General features: G+C 29.5%; 1 protein-coding gene across 1 annotated transcript in view; it reads left to right on the top strand.

The window, feature by feature from the left end:
- The window catches only part of LOC111621546 (dnaJ homolog subfamily C member 2-like), a 58,389-nt gene that overhangs the window by 22,083 nt on the left and 19,339 nt on the right, over positions 1 to 16,967 (top strand). Inside the window, exons 4-8 of the mRNA XM_023363711.1 lie at positions 5,701 to 5,799; positions 11,150 to 11,294; positions 12,739 to 12,819; positions 16,489 to 16,554; positions 16,660 to 16,751. Coding sequence (XP_023219479.1) covers positions 5,701 to 5,799; positions 11,150 to 11,294; positions 12,739 to 12,819; positions 16,489 to 16,554; positions 16,660 to 16,751 — 483 coding nt within the window. The remainder of the gene's footprint in view (positions 1 to 5,700; positions 5,800 to 11,149; positions 11,295 to 12,738; positions 12,820 to 16,488; positions 16,555 to 16,659; positions 16,752 to 16,967) is intronic.

Below are 16,967 nucleotides of genomic sequence, written 5' to 3'. Positions count from 1 at the left end.
TGGAAACGTTGTTGAGATGGGTTCTTACAATAGTTTAGACCAGATACATTGGCGAAAGTGGTCGCTTATTACAGGTGTTGTATGTTGTTTCGGACCAAAAATCGATGCCCGCGGTTGCGTTACACAGGTGGTCGTTTAATAAAGGTAACTTATACGAAGACTCTATGGATAAACTATTCCGTGCCAGAAATTTTCGCCCGTTTTGACAGGTGCCCATCGAATGCAGGTGGTCGCCTAAGCAGTTTTTACTGTACTTTTTTTGACAAACGATGTATAATTGGGAACGATGTAACTCAAAACGACGTAAGTCGAGATATACCTTTAGATGTGTACCTTTCATATGTCCCTTAATTGTATCATTGTTACACTATTTTAAGTTTTTGCATTTATATAAGCAATTATTAGTTCATTACTAAAGTCTGGATTTTTGGGTGTCACACCCACTCAGTTTTTGAAAGGGACTGAGTGTAAAAAGACCAACTACATTGGTTTTAGTGCAGTAGGCTTACCCATTGCCAAATTGTTTAGTGCCCAAAATGCACCCAAAATGGTGACTAGCACCCAAACTATATATTTTGCACCCAGTTTCCCCTTTTTACATTTTCAAAGAATATGTTGGCAAGTATTTCTTTTTTTGGTGGTTTTTATTCATTCACTTCATGGAAAAAACGAATTCGTTAAACTGGACCATGTATGCTGAGAAAAAAATACAATAATTAGCTTACTCTTTTCTTTTGTTGAGAGAAAAGATGGTAAAGGGAAATTTTCTGGACTAAACAACTAAGCCGTAGAGTTTTTCTAAAAATGTAAACAGATTCACTGAAAATTTGCAACATGTGTTTTCTTTTCTAAGAAAAGAACAATCTAGAAAATTCTGTATTGAAGTCACCTTACCCTGACTTGTAAGCACGACAGTTCTAATTTCCTTTGTTCTGTATCGGTGACATTAGAAAATGGCAAAATTGTCCACATCTAAACTGAACATTTTAGCAAATAAGTTTAAAGATGAAGGCATATGCACAGACAGTAAAGTTCTTTGCTGTTCCATTTGTGATTATGTGATTTCAGTTGAAGTGAAACACCAAGAAACAAAAATCAGGCGACATATGAGTTCAGAAAAGCATAGAGAAGGCAAACAGAAAAGGAGGAATTTTGAGCAGACATTTATAGGGACCTCATTTCAAAGAGGAGGAGAATCTCAGAAGGCTAATAATACATTTTATGCAGATTTAATAACTGCTCTTCTGTAGGCAAATATATCTTCATATAAGGTAAACAATTCAGCCTATAAGTCATTCCTCCAGAAATATACGGGAAAGCTTGTCCCTGACAAGAGCACTTTTAGAAAAAAACTACACGAAACCAGTTTATGAGCATACAATATCTAAAATCCTGGACGTTGTCAGAGTTAATCCTGTAATGTTTATATTGGACGAAACAACAGAATCCACAAAATGGTACATGCTGAATGTTCTTGTTGCACCACTGACTGGATACTATGTACAACCAATGTTGTTCAAAATGTACCAACTTGAAAATATGAACTTAACTACAGTGTCCCAAGTTTTCAATGATGTTTGCATCAAGTTATGGCCAAATGGTGTCCAGTACAAAACAGTGTGGCTTGTCGTTACAGATCAAGCATCTTACATGTCAGCATTCTCAAATTTGAAGTGCATCTACAACAACCTAAAGCATGTGACTTGTCTTGCCCATGCCCTACATTGAGTATGTGAATGTATTCGTGTAGAATCAGCAAGGCCAACAACTTCATTTCGGAAATGGTTCTTCTCAAATGCCCTAATCGGGAATGCTTGTACCAAGACATAACTGGGCTGCCATTACCACCCAGTCCAGTGGTCACCCATTGGGGTCTTGGATAAACGCTGTGGTATTCTACTGCAAGAACTTTAAGGAAATTAATGCGTTTATCTATGAACTTCCTCTTGGCGATTCTGCGGCCGTCGACAGTGTCAAGAAACTGGCCGTTGATCCAGTAGTGACCACAGAGCTCTACTCCATGCATTTGTACAATTTATTGGTAGATAAAATCAACGAGCTGGAAAGACGTGAAACTGAAATGTGAGATCAGGGGAATGTTGTAAGTCAGGCACTTGATGTACTGGACAAACTCAGATCTAGTTTATCAAAAAATACTGATTTGAAAAATATTTTGGATTGCACTGAACTAGAATTCCAAGTAAAAATGAAACATGCCCCCTTAGTATTGGTCGACATAGAAAAATCTTTTTCCTTATATAAAGACAACCTATCCTCCAAACATAAAAACTTCACTTTTAAGAACATTGAAATGGTTACTGTTGTAAATTACAATGCTCATCTTTATGTGTAAATTGCAATAAACAACTATGTAGTTTGTAAATATAATACTTCTTGGTTTTTGTCTTAATAATACAGCATTTAAAATCACCCAAACTAGCACCCAAATGAGCACCCAATCTATTTTAAAAATGCACCCAAAAATCTGGACCTTAATCATTATACACTATATTACAAAAATTTTATAAATAATATTAGAGTAAAATAATTGAACAGTCAAAAAGTAAACACTTTTAGAAAGAAGATTTAGAAAGAATTTTACATCTATTATTAGTAGAAAGAAAATTTCAAAACAATTATTCTCCCCATATAGGTGGAGGGGTTTTTTTACGTTTCAGAGAGAGGATGATTTGGTGATTTTGGATCTATAAATCTCACTGACACTTCTCAATCTCAACTTTGTAACATGACCCTTTAGGCTACAACTGTCTGTAGCTGGTACTAGTTTGAAAGGAATAATGACAGATTGAAATTTGATATGTTTATTTATAATAAAATATTACATTTCAATAAAAATATATAAAATTAATAATAAAAATAAAAGTAAAAATGATTCTGTACTGCTTTATTTAGGAGTATAGAAAAAATTCAAAAATGGCTTAGTACAGCTCATCTTCAGAAGCAGAAGCAAGAAAAAAAGATTTGAATACATTCACAAAAATCCAATAGTTCAAAAACCATCTATGGTTAAGAACACTTAAGACTTTACAGTTTAAAAGCTACAATGATTTGCATTTCTTAATGAGAAATAGCAAATTATCAGCTCTTGTTTTTATAGACTTTTGGAAAATATAGTGAACAGGAATCACAGAAAGATGATTACCACTGAAGAGAAGCAGAAGGCAGTCTTTCACTTTATATTGGGTTGGAAAGCAGGTTGCTATAAATACTTGAGTTTCATCTTACCAACAAAAAGATTGTCTTTAAGAGAAATTTAACCTGTTTGACTATTAAGGAATGATAAAGGGAAGAGGAAGCAAAGAGGAAAAGCCAGAGTCTATGAAAGGATAAAGAAAAAAATGAAAAATTTTGTATAGGTCTGACTTGAAGGTTATTGAAAATTAGACTGAGAGAACATAAAAATTATGGGAGGAAAAAGAGAATCTACAGCATTAGGAAAGGAGGAAAAAAGGACAGAAGTCTAAAAGAGGGAAGCATGATGGAATGGAAGAGAGCCCATATATTGCAGGAAATTATGGAAAAAGAGAACATAGCTGAGGCTGAAAGACATTGAATTTTTAAGGAAGATATACACAAGTGAGTAGTTAAAGTCAGAGACAGAAACCCTTTCTAACATGTGGAAATGGTATCTATGACATAAGAATACATGTGAACAATAAAGCACAGAGTGCACAGGGACCCTAGATGTACATGTACCATTCACTAAACTTATAATTGGACTTTGGTTTTTGTCAAACTCTGTAAATTTTTGGAATGCTACTTCATCATAGCATTTAAAGTCTTAAGTGTTCTTAATCAGTGAAAGTTTTTGAACTATTGAAATTTTGTGGATTTGTTTGTATGTAGTGTTTTGTGTTGCCTTGAAAGATAAACTGTTTAGCTTGGAAATATCATACTGAGAAATTTTTGAATTTTTTCTTTATTCCTAAAGAAAGCAATGTGGAATCATTCATTTACAAGTTAAATATAAAATCTATATATATATAAATGGACGTGTATGTCCCTATATTTCACTTTTCTGCAAAAACTACACATCGCACGTGAATGGTGTTTGTATGTGGTAGTAGCCCCAAGTCTCCATTCGTGCACCAGGGGGTTGCGTCTTGATAGCTATAAGGATGCGGGAGATATGAGGCTGAAAGTGGTTGAAAGTGGCTTTCTATTTCGAATGTTTTGTTCGAATTTGTTCGAATTAAATTCGAACATAAAATTCGAATATTGGTTCGATTATAGAACGATTGTAAACGTTCCAGAAACGTTGAAAATAGTTCGTTTGACTAAACGTAAAAATTCTCTAATTAGTCTGGAAACGGGGGACCTAATTCTTGCATTCTGTGAAAACGGGTAAGATTAGCTATAATGTAATTATCTTAATCTTCACTATCGTTACTTTTTGCCCAGCGAAGCGGGTCCTTGCAGCTAGATTCTAGATTACTTAGAAAAACAGTCTTTTATATATATAAAAAAAACTATATTACATACAAATAAAAACCCAGCGAAGCGGGTCCTTGCAGCTAGTAATTTATAAAATTAATAATACTAAAAATCTACAAGTGTTTTATATTCATAGAAGTGTCAGAAATGATGGATATGCAACATATTCATATTTTTTGTGTGATTATAGTTTATTACAATTTTTAGTAAAAAAATTGTCTTTTCGCATTTGGTGTGTTTGTTTATAATAAAATATTAAATTTCAATAAAAATATATTTTATTGAAATTTGATTCAATAAAAATAATAAAATTAATAATAAAAATAAAAGCAAAAATGATTCTATACTGCTTTCTTTAGGAATTTAGAAAAAATTCAAAAATGGCGTAGTACTGTACTTTTGAGATAACAGCTCATCTTCAGAAGCAGAAGCAATAAAAAAATTAATAATACTAATATTTAATAATAATTAAATGATCTAATAATTGTTATAATACAACTCCTAACATTATTTTTTCATGTGACTACTACACAGTTAAAACAAATATCAGCTAAATGCTTAAATATAAACTGAACTGTTTTTATGTGGATAAATCCTAAATAATTTAATGATAGCTTAAAGATTAACTATGCTGTTGGTTTAATATCACTTCAATACATCCAAATTTCTAGTTTATTATTTTATCATTAGGGATATTTTTACTCAATGAAATTTTTTCCTGTATTGTGTATACACCAGTTATGAAAAAGCTGATAATGCATAAAGAAGAATTGTTTATAAGAGTTTTGGGAGGTGTTAATGAACGTTCTTTTCTTTTGCTCTCATATTTTGATGTTTCACATTTGATTAAAAAAAAAAAAAAACATTATGTAGAAAATTTGTCTAAAATTTAAAAAAAAATAGACTCAAGGGAATTTTATGAAACATTATTTTAATATTACGGGTGTTTAAATAAAGTAATAATAATAATAATGCATTTTTAACAAAGGTACAGCTTTATAAACTTAATTATTTTCATCAAACAATAACATATCCTATATTACATATTAATAGTATATTAAATATAGTAAATCAGTTCTATCATTTTTTATTTTAAAAGTTATATTCATGAAATTGAACTAATTTTATTATTTTAATTACATGAACTTTTACATTGTAATTTCAGTCATGTCCAGATAATTATGAATCCATTAATATTTACAAATTAATATAAAATAGCTAAACAGTTTTATTTCTCAATTTTAGATCGTAAAAAAGTTCTCAGGCATCATCCTGACAAAAGAAGAAACAGAGGTGAAGATGTTCAAGATCTAGATCATGATTATTTTTCTTGTATAACTAAAGGTATTATATATTTTAAAATTTGATTTGGAATTTAATTTCATACTTTAAAATAGAAACAAGGCTAGTCAAAATTTTAAAAATAATTTATTAAAAATTAATTATATTTATATTTAAATTAAGTTACATAAAACTGCAGAGAAAATAGATTAGTTCTTTAACTAGTATTTTTTGGAATGTTCTCAATAAATTGCTAATATAGTTAGTATACAATAGCCCCTCATTATATTGTGCTTGTTGGGAAACAAAGAAAAAGTGTGATATATCCAGCGGCACAATATAAATGAGTACTAAAAATTCTGGGCTTTTACTAAACAGATTATATATGCTATGGAATCTCTATCTTCTATTCTTTCATCAGCAAGTGTTTCTAATACAAGATAAACTTAGTTTGCCAATGCTGAATTTTATTTGTGATTGTATTGTATTGGGTTGAACCAAAAGTTCATTTGGTTTTTAGAAAGAATTAAAATATACTATTTTGAAATAAATAAATCCCTTTAATCCACATTGTATTCACCCTTCTGTTCGATAACCTTATGCCACCTGACAGGTAGTTTCATAATTCCATCTGTGTAGAATTGGGTGGGTTTCTGATTGGAGAAATTATTGATGTGATTTTTTTATACCTTTTACAGATTGAAATTCTAAATTATTCTGCAATGAATGAAAAAGATGATAATCTGAGGGAGCAATATGCAGGGTGATTCAAAACTTCCCAGTTTAAAGTCTAGAAGTTTTTGGTGCACGTTTAATGATATGTGGGTCTTGTGGATTTGCAAGTTCCAAACGTTTTTGATGCACTGCAGCCTTTAGTTCATCCAGTTGGAGATAATATTTATTGGAATTAATTGTTTGGTTGTTGGGTAAAAGCTTGTAATAAAGAATCCCTTTCCAGTTTCACCAAACTGAAATCATTACTTTTCTGGGATGCAAACCAGCTTTAGGTTGCAGCACTGGAGGATCCCCTGGCTTACTCCAAGATCTCTTGCGGTGAATATTGTTGTAAACAATCCATTTTTTATTGCCTGTTATTAATCGCTTTAAAAAGGGATTGTCTTCATTGTGTTTTAAAAGTGAATCACATACAGAAACACACTCAATAAGGTTTTCACTTAATTGATGGGGAACCCAAACATCATAACAGGAAGTGTATCAAAGGCTACCCAAATGTCTGACAACAGATGTTTGGGATATTTTTAAGATGTCTGCTATCTCTTGTGTTGTTTTATGCTGATCATTTTGAATTAAAGCCATTATGGACTTACCTTCTATGGTTGAAGGCCATCCTGACTGAGATGCATCTTTAAGAGATAAATCGCTCTCTCTGAATTTTGAAAACCATTTCTGGCAATTCAATCAGTAACAGTATCCTCTCCATATACAGCACATATCTTTTTTGAGTTTTTGTCACATTTTTTCCTTTTTGGAAATAATAGAGCATGAGATATCAAAAATGCACCTTCTTATGTTCCCTTTTAATGTTTTTTTTTTCCTTAAATATAACAAAATTTTAAAAAATAGCTGTAACTAAACTTATGTAATAAATATGCAAATATTCGTAATGTCAACCTAAACAAGTTAAAACCTTATAAGCATGACAGAGGAGCCACAGATGAGCAATTATGTAAATACCTGAACAAACTTTTGGTTCACCCCAATATTAATTGATGTTTACGTAAACATTGATATCACAAACATCCATTTAGCATTATTGTTTCTTTAACAATGACATTTAAAGACAAATACTGTTGATATAAAAACAAAATGTCAGTTTTGATTTTATTATACAGTATTATATTTCATAGTAAATCATTTACTCGCTATAACTTCTAAACAAACTGCACTTACTATCATAAATCAAGAAATCACTTGCTCCAAGAAAACCTTTAACATGCAGCTTAATTTTGCTACCAACTATTATATATTAATAAATACAACAAAAACGGGCAAGCCATAAATTTTTGGGAATCATGTAAACTAGCATCGGCATGGAAAGCGGCGGATTTGCAAATTTAAAGAACAAGATGACGTAATCGAATCTAAGATGATTTGATTTAAAGATAAGCATTCTAGAAGCTTTCCGTTAAGAAAAAGAACTTTCATCTCAAATGAAGTTTTTTGTCTTTCTGTTAAGAACGAACCTGAAGAAGGTCATTGAAGCTGTCTGAAAACGTTAGTTGGTAGCTAAATTAAGCTGCATGTTAAAGGTTTTCTTGGAGCAAGTTGATTTATGATAGTAAATCATTTATTAAAAATTCGTGTAATTTATATTTTTCAATAAAAATTATAAATACAGTACAGTGGTACCTCAGGATATGAAATTAATTCGTTCGAAACAGATCGTATCATGAAAATGTCGTAAGGTGAATCATTTTTCCCCGTACGATTACATTTAAAACCAAATAATTTGTTCCAACATGAAAAACACACTCAAATTAAAGCTAAGTAGTACATTAAAAAAAACCATAGTAAGGAAAACACTGAAAAATGTTATTTTGTAATTGTAAATGTATAAATAACCATAATAGAATAATAATTGATAAAAAAAAAAATCTAGTTTTATTTGCACTTTACCTTTGAGGATAGATGACGGTGGAGGTGTAAAATGGTGGCGGAAGAGAAGGAGAAGGGAAATGATACTAAAACTTAACTTACATAACATAATGTAACAATAACTTAAAAAAAACTTAGAAAAGATTAAAAAATTAGTGTTGTTTTATATATATTTAAAAAAATTTTTATTCACTGCTTTTTGCTTTCTTTCCTTCACTTCCACCAGCACTTTCACTGGATAGAGGTCACTTAGTAAAATATCTGTTCAAAGAGGTTTGGCTTTGCCTACTTTTTAAAATGTTTCTAAAATGACTTAGGCAAATGTCATTGCTCCGAGCATCAATACGGCCAGTGTGAACCTTTTTGGGATGTTTCTTTTCAATAAAATCAGTCACTTTTTGATAATACCTCAAGATTTCCTTTATCAAGCGAGATCCTTTTATGACAAAACAAACACGCTGACTGAGACCAATGAACAGAAGTGAATAAAAAATGGTGCTGCGAACTAATGTAACGTCGTATGGTGAGTTTTTGTTCGTACCGTGGAACAAAAATATGTTCAAATTTCATGTCGTATCCTGAAAATTTTGTATGCTGGGGCGTTCATATCCTGAGGTACCACTGTAATTGAAAATTTTAAAAATAAATATTGAACATATAATAGAACATCAAAACTTATAAAATTACAAAGAGTAAAAGTTCTCTAAAAAGCAAAATAAAGTTACTATTATATAAACATTTTAGAACTTTCTGTTCAAAACTCTTTTCTTTACATCATATTCAGTGAATTGGAAATTTCATACCTTAATGTGAATTTACTGTATTGCATCAATTCACATAAAGTGTGAAATTTCAAATTCGCAGAAACCTGTAAATGTGGAGATTGTACTTAAAACCACTAAATAAACAACTTTTAATATCAAAAGTAAACAAATGATAATTGATCTGTGAACCTATTTTTCTTATTTAGATCTTGACAAATTTATTTGTTTCACCTGCAGTGGTAGTTTCAAGAACAATGATAGGAATAAAATATTGTATTTTGTTGCAAGAAGAAAATTCAATAGCAATTGGTAATTTGAAATTTATTGACTCAAGTGCTTTTAAAATTTGGGGTACCAAAAAAAAAACAATATATCCAAATCCGTGACATAACGAGGTGTGATATAACAAAGGGCTATTGTACTTTGAACATTCAGCCTGATAGAGAATGATATTTATAATTAGTTGATTTTCATTATATACATAATAAGTATAATTTTAAATAACTATTATAATTATAAATAAATAAAATTACTTATTTAATAAATTTATTATATAAGCGATATGTATTATAAGTATTATTTAGATTACAAAATTATACATATTCTAAAGTAGATAAATTTTCTGGTTTGAACTGCTACAGATAGCTCATCTATAACAGTTTTATTAGTGTTGAACAAGAATTATCATTATTAGTTGATACATTGAGTATAAGAATTCAAACTACAGAGTACAACCATCAGGATTAAACTAAGATAGATAGAATCAAACAATGTGGCTGTTAGAATTCTATATTGATACAAAAATTTATCTTTACTTTTTTACTTTTTTTCATTTGCATTAATTTATTATTGAATAAACAAATTACTTTTTTTTTTAACTGAGTGTCTGGTGAATGAGTAAGAAAAGCTAGTATTATAGCATAAAATGTTAAACCGGAAATCCTGATAATTAAATTTTTATAATTTATTAAATATAAATGTGTAAAATTTTCCAGAAATTAAAATTCTTTATGATTCTGGTTGTTTGATAAACAATATACTGTAATATGGACATTCTGATATATCCTGATACATGGATGTCCAGGCCCATGTTGTCTATGGGTCTATTCATGTATCTGGAAAATAATATATCAAATGGTAGTATATATAGTAGGTGCACTGGTGCACTGTTATTAGGGCCTTCTATATTAGAAATTTTAATTTCTTACACATTCATAGAGCATTTTATTCTATTTAACTCAGAATTAACAGAAAAGGGCAAGTTGTCTATTTTATTGTTGAATTATAAAAAATATAGAAGGTACTAAGTGCATTATTAACATCAATGCATAGTTGTAACTTTATTTATGAGGCATAAATGAATCTTTGTCTTTCCACATGCTACATTAAGTTAGGTTGTCTAGTGACTGGTGGCATTTTGAATCTAGCTGTTTCATCTTTTAAGCACTGTTTTGGATAAGATGGGCAAAAAAAGTTTCTTGAAGATGGACATACAGAAAGAGTATGCAAATAAAGTTCACATATACTGTAGCTTACATTTTTAGATAATTTTTCCAGTTATAAATGCTAATTATAGGTTAAATTACTTTCTAGCCCATACTTTGCACAGGAACATTTAAATAAATGCCTCAAACATAAGGAATCATGAAGGGAAAACACAAAAGATACAAATTACACAAAACAATAGTAATTGTCTAAGAATTATTGTTAAAGACAATTAAGCCATTGCATATTTTTTTCATATATCATCCTGTTCATTATGTGAATAAGATGTGTACAAGATGAGTGAAAGTGCCTTAAACTTTTAATTTCTTTTACCTAAGATATGCTGTTTGGAGTTAATAATGGAGTATTGTGTGATGATATTCATAAATTTAGAAAATTATATTATGGTAATTTGTCAATCTATTCTTTTTTTGTATGTGAATTTATTAATTTTAATGATTTCTATTTCTGAAAACTTATAAAAATATAGTTTTTCAGAAATATACTATAAAAATAAATTTTAAATTAATAAAATATAATCTTTTTAGCTTATGAAATTCTTGGAACTGTACAGAAACGACAATCTTACGATAGTGTTGATCCAGAATTTGATAATGATATACCATCTGTAAATGCAAATTCTAAAGAGAATTTTTTTAGTGTATTTTCTCCTGTTTTTGAAAGGAATGCCAGGTAATGTTTAAATTATAAATTTATTAAATATAAATTAATGATTGGTTAGAGTAGTTATTTTTGCTTTCTAAATATTAGTAAAATTTATTTTATTGATGTGTAGAGATAAGAATTTGTTTTATAATATATAAATATTTTAAAGTATAGTAAGTACTTTGTAAGCTATATATGTTTTAACATGATAAAGAATAAATGAAATATGGTATATGATAGTCTTATACTTAGAATATAGCATTCCATTAATGATAATTATTGTTGACTGTGGTTGTTATCAGAAGTTATTTTAGAGTGCACCAAACATGCTGCAGTCTACAATGATATCTAAAAATGAAGTATTTTGTTTGGCATTGATATTTATCAAACTTTGGGAAAGCATTGCATTTTTTTTTGTTTTGTTAGTTGACTTTATTGTTAACAGGAAAAGCATGATGTCAGGCAAGACACTACTAAAATGCATTGTGATGAAAAATTGCAGCCTATCGTTGTGATGTAGTCACAATAAATAATTGCTCATTATTATTGTATTTAGTAATAAAATTAAGATTATAGAATGTGTGTAAATGAAATTGATTTCTCTTTTCTATTTTGAATTATAAGGTATTTTATGTAAGATTGAAGTCATAAAGCCGTTTAAGTTTCAATGGTTTTGAAAATATTTCCTTGTTTGTTCAAACTTTTAGGTTTTATAAATTATAAAAAATAAATAAATGAATTTTGGCACAAGTGGATTAGTAAATAATTTTTAAAGAAATTTTGTATGTAAATACAAAATGAAATTGACAAAATCATCTAACGATCTGAAAAGTATTTTAGAAAAGAGTTGATTACATTTATAAAAAAACTTTAATATTTTTCAAAGTAAAATGGATTCCTGAATAATTTTGAAACAGTCTGTTTTATTTATGGTTGTCAGTTTACATTTTCTAATAGTTAAATTTCAATAATAAAAACTGAAATTGAAGTAAGTTATTTGTTATGAATGGAAATTGGCATGAATCGGTCTTAATAGAAATATACTCAATGTACAGTACATTTCACACACAGAACTAATTATCAATAATGCATAATTTTATTTCATTATATATGGGCCTACAGTGACTCCAGTTTTTGAAAAATTTAATATAAATATTTAGGTCGCAGAATCATTACAAATATATTGGATCATGTTAGCAAAACATTTGAGAAACACTATACTAGTATATTTATTTTTTCTAGTTGAACACACCAAGAGTGTGTGCATTACAAATGTTAATTATTATTAGTTTTTGGAAAATTTCATGACATTGGACTCTACTTATTGAATATTGAAATTATTTTCAGATAGAACAAGCAAATATAAAAAAATTTAAGATAAATGAATGGTGGTTCTTTAAGATAATTATTTGTTATAGAACTATTGTAACTAATAAAAAAAATTGTGTAATAATTACATTTTATTTGTTAGGTGGTCTACAAAAAAGCCTGTTCCACTTTTAGGTGGAGAAGATGCAGATTTTGATGCAGTTGATAGGTTTTATAAATTCTGGTAAATATAATTCTTTTTATACATTACAATAATAATAATAATTTAGTTTTAAACTTAATTATTATTATTATACTTGTTATAGAATATACAATGCTAGGTTTTTAATAAATAGGATTAATGTTTTAATGGTTAGCCATTTTAAACAAAAACAATGTTTCCACTTTTTCTATGACTCCTGGTCCAAAACAAGCAACTTAGAAATTCAATAAATTACAATAATTATCACACTTATGTTTCTCTCATATGAAAGTAAACATCTACATTTTCATTTAAGTTTTTCTTTTTGTTTAGTTGTTGATGATGAAGGTGATTTTTTTTAATAATAGACAAATGAGGCATTGTTTTCAAAATTAAACTGTTATTTTGATTAAAGAAAAATGTTTGTTTTTAAGGTGTATTTGTTGTTAATAAATACATGGATACAAAGTATATAAAATATGATGTACAGGGTGACACAAGAAAAGATAACTTGAAGCACAAGAGAGAATATATCATACACTTTACTAAAAAGTAAGTAATGTGTTAAGTGAAATTCCTTCTATTGCATATTGAATACGAAGTGTGTCTGAAAAGTTTGGTGAATGGTCTCATAAAATAAAGGAAACGAGATACAAACAAAATACCTTTACTGGCATTCAAAGTAATCGCCATTAGTGACAACACACATTTGACATTGGTTGTACAGCTGCTGGAAGCTGTGAGTAAATGCTTCTTTCGGTATCGCATGAAGCACCATTGTCACATGTTGTTGGATCTGCACAATGTCAGAAAAGCGTAGGCCTTTCAGGACTCCTTTGAGGCGGAGAAACAAGAAGAAATCTGCAGGTGCCAGATCTGGAGAATATGGAGAGTATTGAAGAACTGTCACCTGGTGTGCAGTGAGGAAGTGCCGTAAACGGCTCGCATTGTGTGGACAGGCGTTGTCATTGAGCAGAGTCCACTGTCCACTCTGGTACAACTGTGGCCAAAGTTGCTGGATGTGTTTCAGAAGCCATTTCAAAACTCCCTCATAGAATTCTGCATTGATGGTTGTATCATTGGGTAAAAATTTATGATGGATCAAGCCCTCACTATCGAAAAGTCAATCAACATCATCTTAATCCTGGATTTGGTGAGACAACATTTTTTGGGAGGGGGATGACCATGAACATCATTCCATGGACTGTCGCTTGGTCTCCAGATCGTACTGGTAGCACCATGACTCATCCCCTGTAATGATTGTTTCCAAAAACTGTGGATTCTGGTCACATGCGTCGATGAAATCTCCAGAGGTTTCCATCCGGTGTTGCTTTTCCTCGTCTAACAGTGTGTGCAGTACAAACCAGGCATAAATCTTATGCTTTTGCAAATGTTCGTGAACAATGGTGTTCACACTGTTCTTGCTTATCTTCAAATCTTCTGTTATCATTCTCAAAGATAGGTGCCAATCATCTGCAAGCATCCGTCGCACTCGTTCGATGTTGTCTGGAGTTGTGCTTGTTGACGGTTGACCAGAACATGACTCATCATCAATATCTTCCTTTCCGTCTCTGAAGCGTTTAAACCATTCAAAAACACACTTTTTACTCACTGTTTCCACACCATACACTTTCACTAACATTTCATGTGTCTCCATTGCCGTTTTGCCTAATTTAAAGCAAAACTTGATGTTCACGTGTTGCTCGATTTTGCAGTGACACTCCTTCTCACGCTGACTGCATTGCATTGTTTGTTGCGTGCACTTCCGTTTAACTGTCATGATTTCGACACTAGGGGGCACTAGTTGGCAAGTCTTTCACTACATCTGCGTGAGTGCAACATCCTAACCAGAACGGTTATTCAACTATGGGACCATTCACCGAACTTTTCAGACACACCTTGTATTATCATTCAATGCAACACATTCCTAGTGTAGGCTGTCTGAAATATTGTTCCCTAACAGTTTTCCGCAGATTACACCTGGAGGTATCAGGATCAGGTCTGGTGACAGAGGTGGATCAGGAAATGACATATCATGCAAAATTGGCATGCAAGAAATTCAAATTTTTCTTACCTGTGTGACATATTAATGTTTCATACCCACTTCAGTACATACATGAACAATAAATATATATATTTTTTCTAATTCATAATCAACTTCAGAATGAATTCAGTAATATAGTCGAAAATTTTATAAATACCAAATTCTTAAAACTGCACATCAAAAATGAGATTGTTTTTAATTGCAAAAGAAATAAATTTTGTGTGGTTATTTCCTTAAAGTAATCTTAGCAAAACTTGATATTTTGAGACTTGATGAATTTGAGTTAAGTAGATTTATGAGTCCAAGTGTATGTTTACATTGGTTTCCATTGGTATCTACAATATGCTCAATGAAAAGTCTATATATTTTTAACAAAGTTCAAAAGTCTAAAATATTTTTGTCTACATTTAGTTACTTTTTATTTAGACCTATATATTGAGATTTTATACATTTAGCATATGTTACTAATTAAAATTAATTTCCTGTTTCGAAAACACCTCTTTAATTATGATTAACAAATTGTTGTTTGCAACAAATGCTTTTTTGTGATATTTCAATTGCACACAAAAGGAACCACTATTGTATGAAATAAAATATCTTAAACAGAAATAAATAGACTAACTATTTAGAAAATTTACTATAATTATCATAATATTTTACTCAAAGTTTGAAAAATACAAAGTTGATTTTTGACTCATCAAGTTTTAGATCAAGTATCAAATCCAAGTAAAAGTGAAGAGACTGAATGAATCCAAGTACTTGAAACTGAAAAATCTTGGTGATTACTTCTTATGAAATTACAGTATACATTATTTTAATAAATAGAGCTATTATAATGTAGATAATGTAAAAAAATTAAAATTATTATAGCTTGCATTATATTATACTATGCTTATTTAATATGTTTCACTTTAAACGATAAGAAATATTTTATAACTTTTATATTGTAAAATGTTTTGGTTGCTAGAAATAAAGATCTACTTCAATCAAATTATCATTTTAATCAGTTATTATATGTATCATAATACAATACTGCAATAGTATTTAGATATATTGAACTTTAGACTGTTTAATATTTTAATTAACAAAGATTCATGGAAATACAGGTAGTCATCCAAGTTCAAACATACCAAAATATAATACTGAGGAAATATTATATTATATATTTTTTATAGATGCGAATTTTTATAAATTGCAAGTTACAATTTATATTAATAATTTAAATATATAATATTTAAATTATTTTGACTTATCATTTTACTGGATTGACTAGCTGATGGTCATTAAGATCAGCAAAGCACCTACTCAAAAGGGTCTGGGGAGAAGACTGTATTTTGCAAATAGTATAGCAAAAGATATCAGAGAAAAATATTGATCATATAGAATTTTTTTCCAAATTTTGAGTCAAATATGTTTATGTAGAATGATATCTCTTAAAGGCAATGAATTATATTTGGATGACTATTGTTTGATTAATATTGGTTGTCAAACAAAATATAAAGATAAAAATCATTAAATATTTGAACTTTGATATAAAGCAAAGTTCAAATATTTAATGATTTTTATTTTTATTATTAAATTTGATATTTTGTTTTGCAAACCAAACACTTTCATCATCTGTTAGTCATTTATGTTCATATTGTAAATGCTTCATTATATATTTCTAGGTATGATTTTGATTCTTGGAGAGAATTTTCATATTTAGATGAAGAAGAAAAAGAAAGAGGAGAAAAGTAGGTTAATTAAAATTTTACTAGTCAGTTTGAAAATAAAATTAACCAAATAAAAAAAATCAGTTTTTTAGATTCAGAGTTTTTGTTTTTAATATATTTTTATAGTCGTGAAGAAAGAAGATGGATAGAAAAACAAAATAAAACAGCAAGACAAAGGAGAAAGAAAGAAGAAATGGCACGTATACGTCAGTTAGTAGGTGAGTTTTTAAATCATAAGTAATATTAAATAGATGTAGACACTAAGAACTCATGCCTGAATATTTTACTTTTTATTATGACTTTCTTCATTACTTGGATTTTCCTGTTATGTTATTACTTTTTTGGTTGTTATGTATATATAACAAGGGAAAGTATTGGAATCATGTTAAATTTGACCCTCCAAGTTTTTTGTAAATCTCCACATTTTGAGACTT

This window comes from Centruroides sculpturatus, unplaced genomic scaffold (genome assembly GCF_000671375.1).
Source record: "Centruroides sculpturatus isolate CEXI.00-Female unplaced genomic scaffold, Cexi_2.0 scaffold272, whole genome shotgun sequence".
Classification (NCBI taxonomy): domain Eukaryota; kingdom Metazoa; phylum Arthropoda; class Arachnida; order Scorpiones; family Buthidae; genus Centruroides; species Centruroides sculpturatus.
Note: the sequence above shows the minus strand (reverse complement) of the source record. Positions and strands in the feature narration are given on the sequence as shown.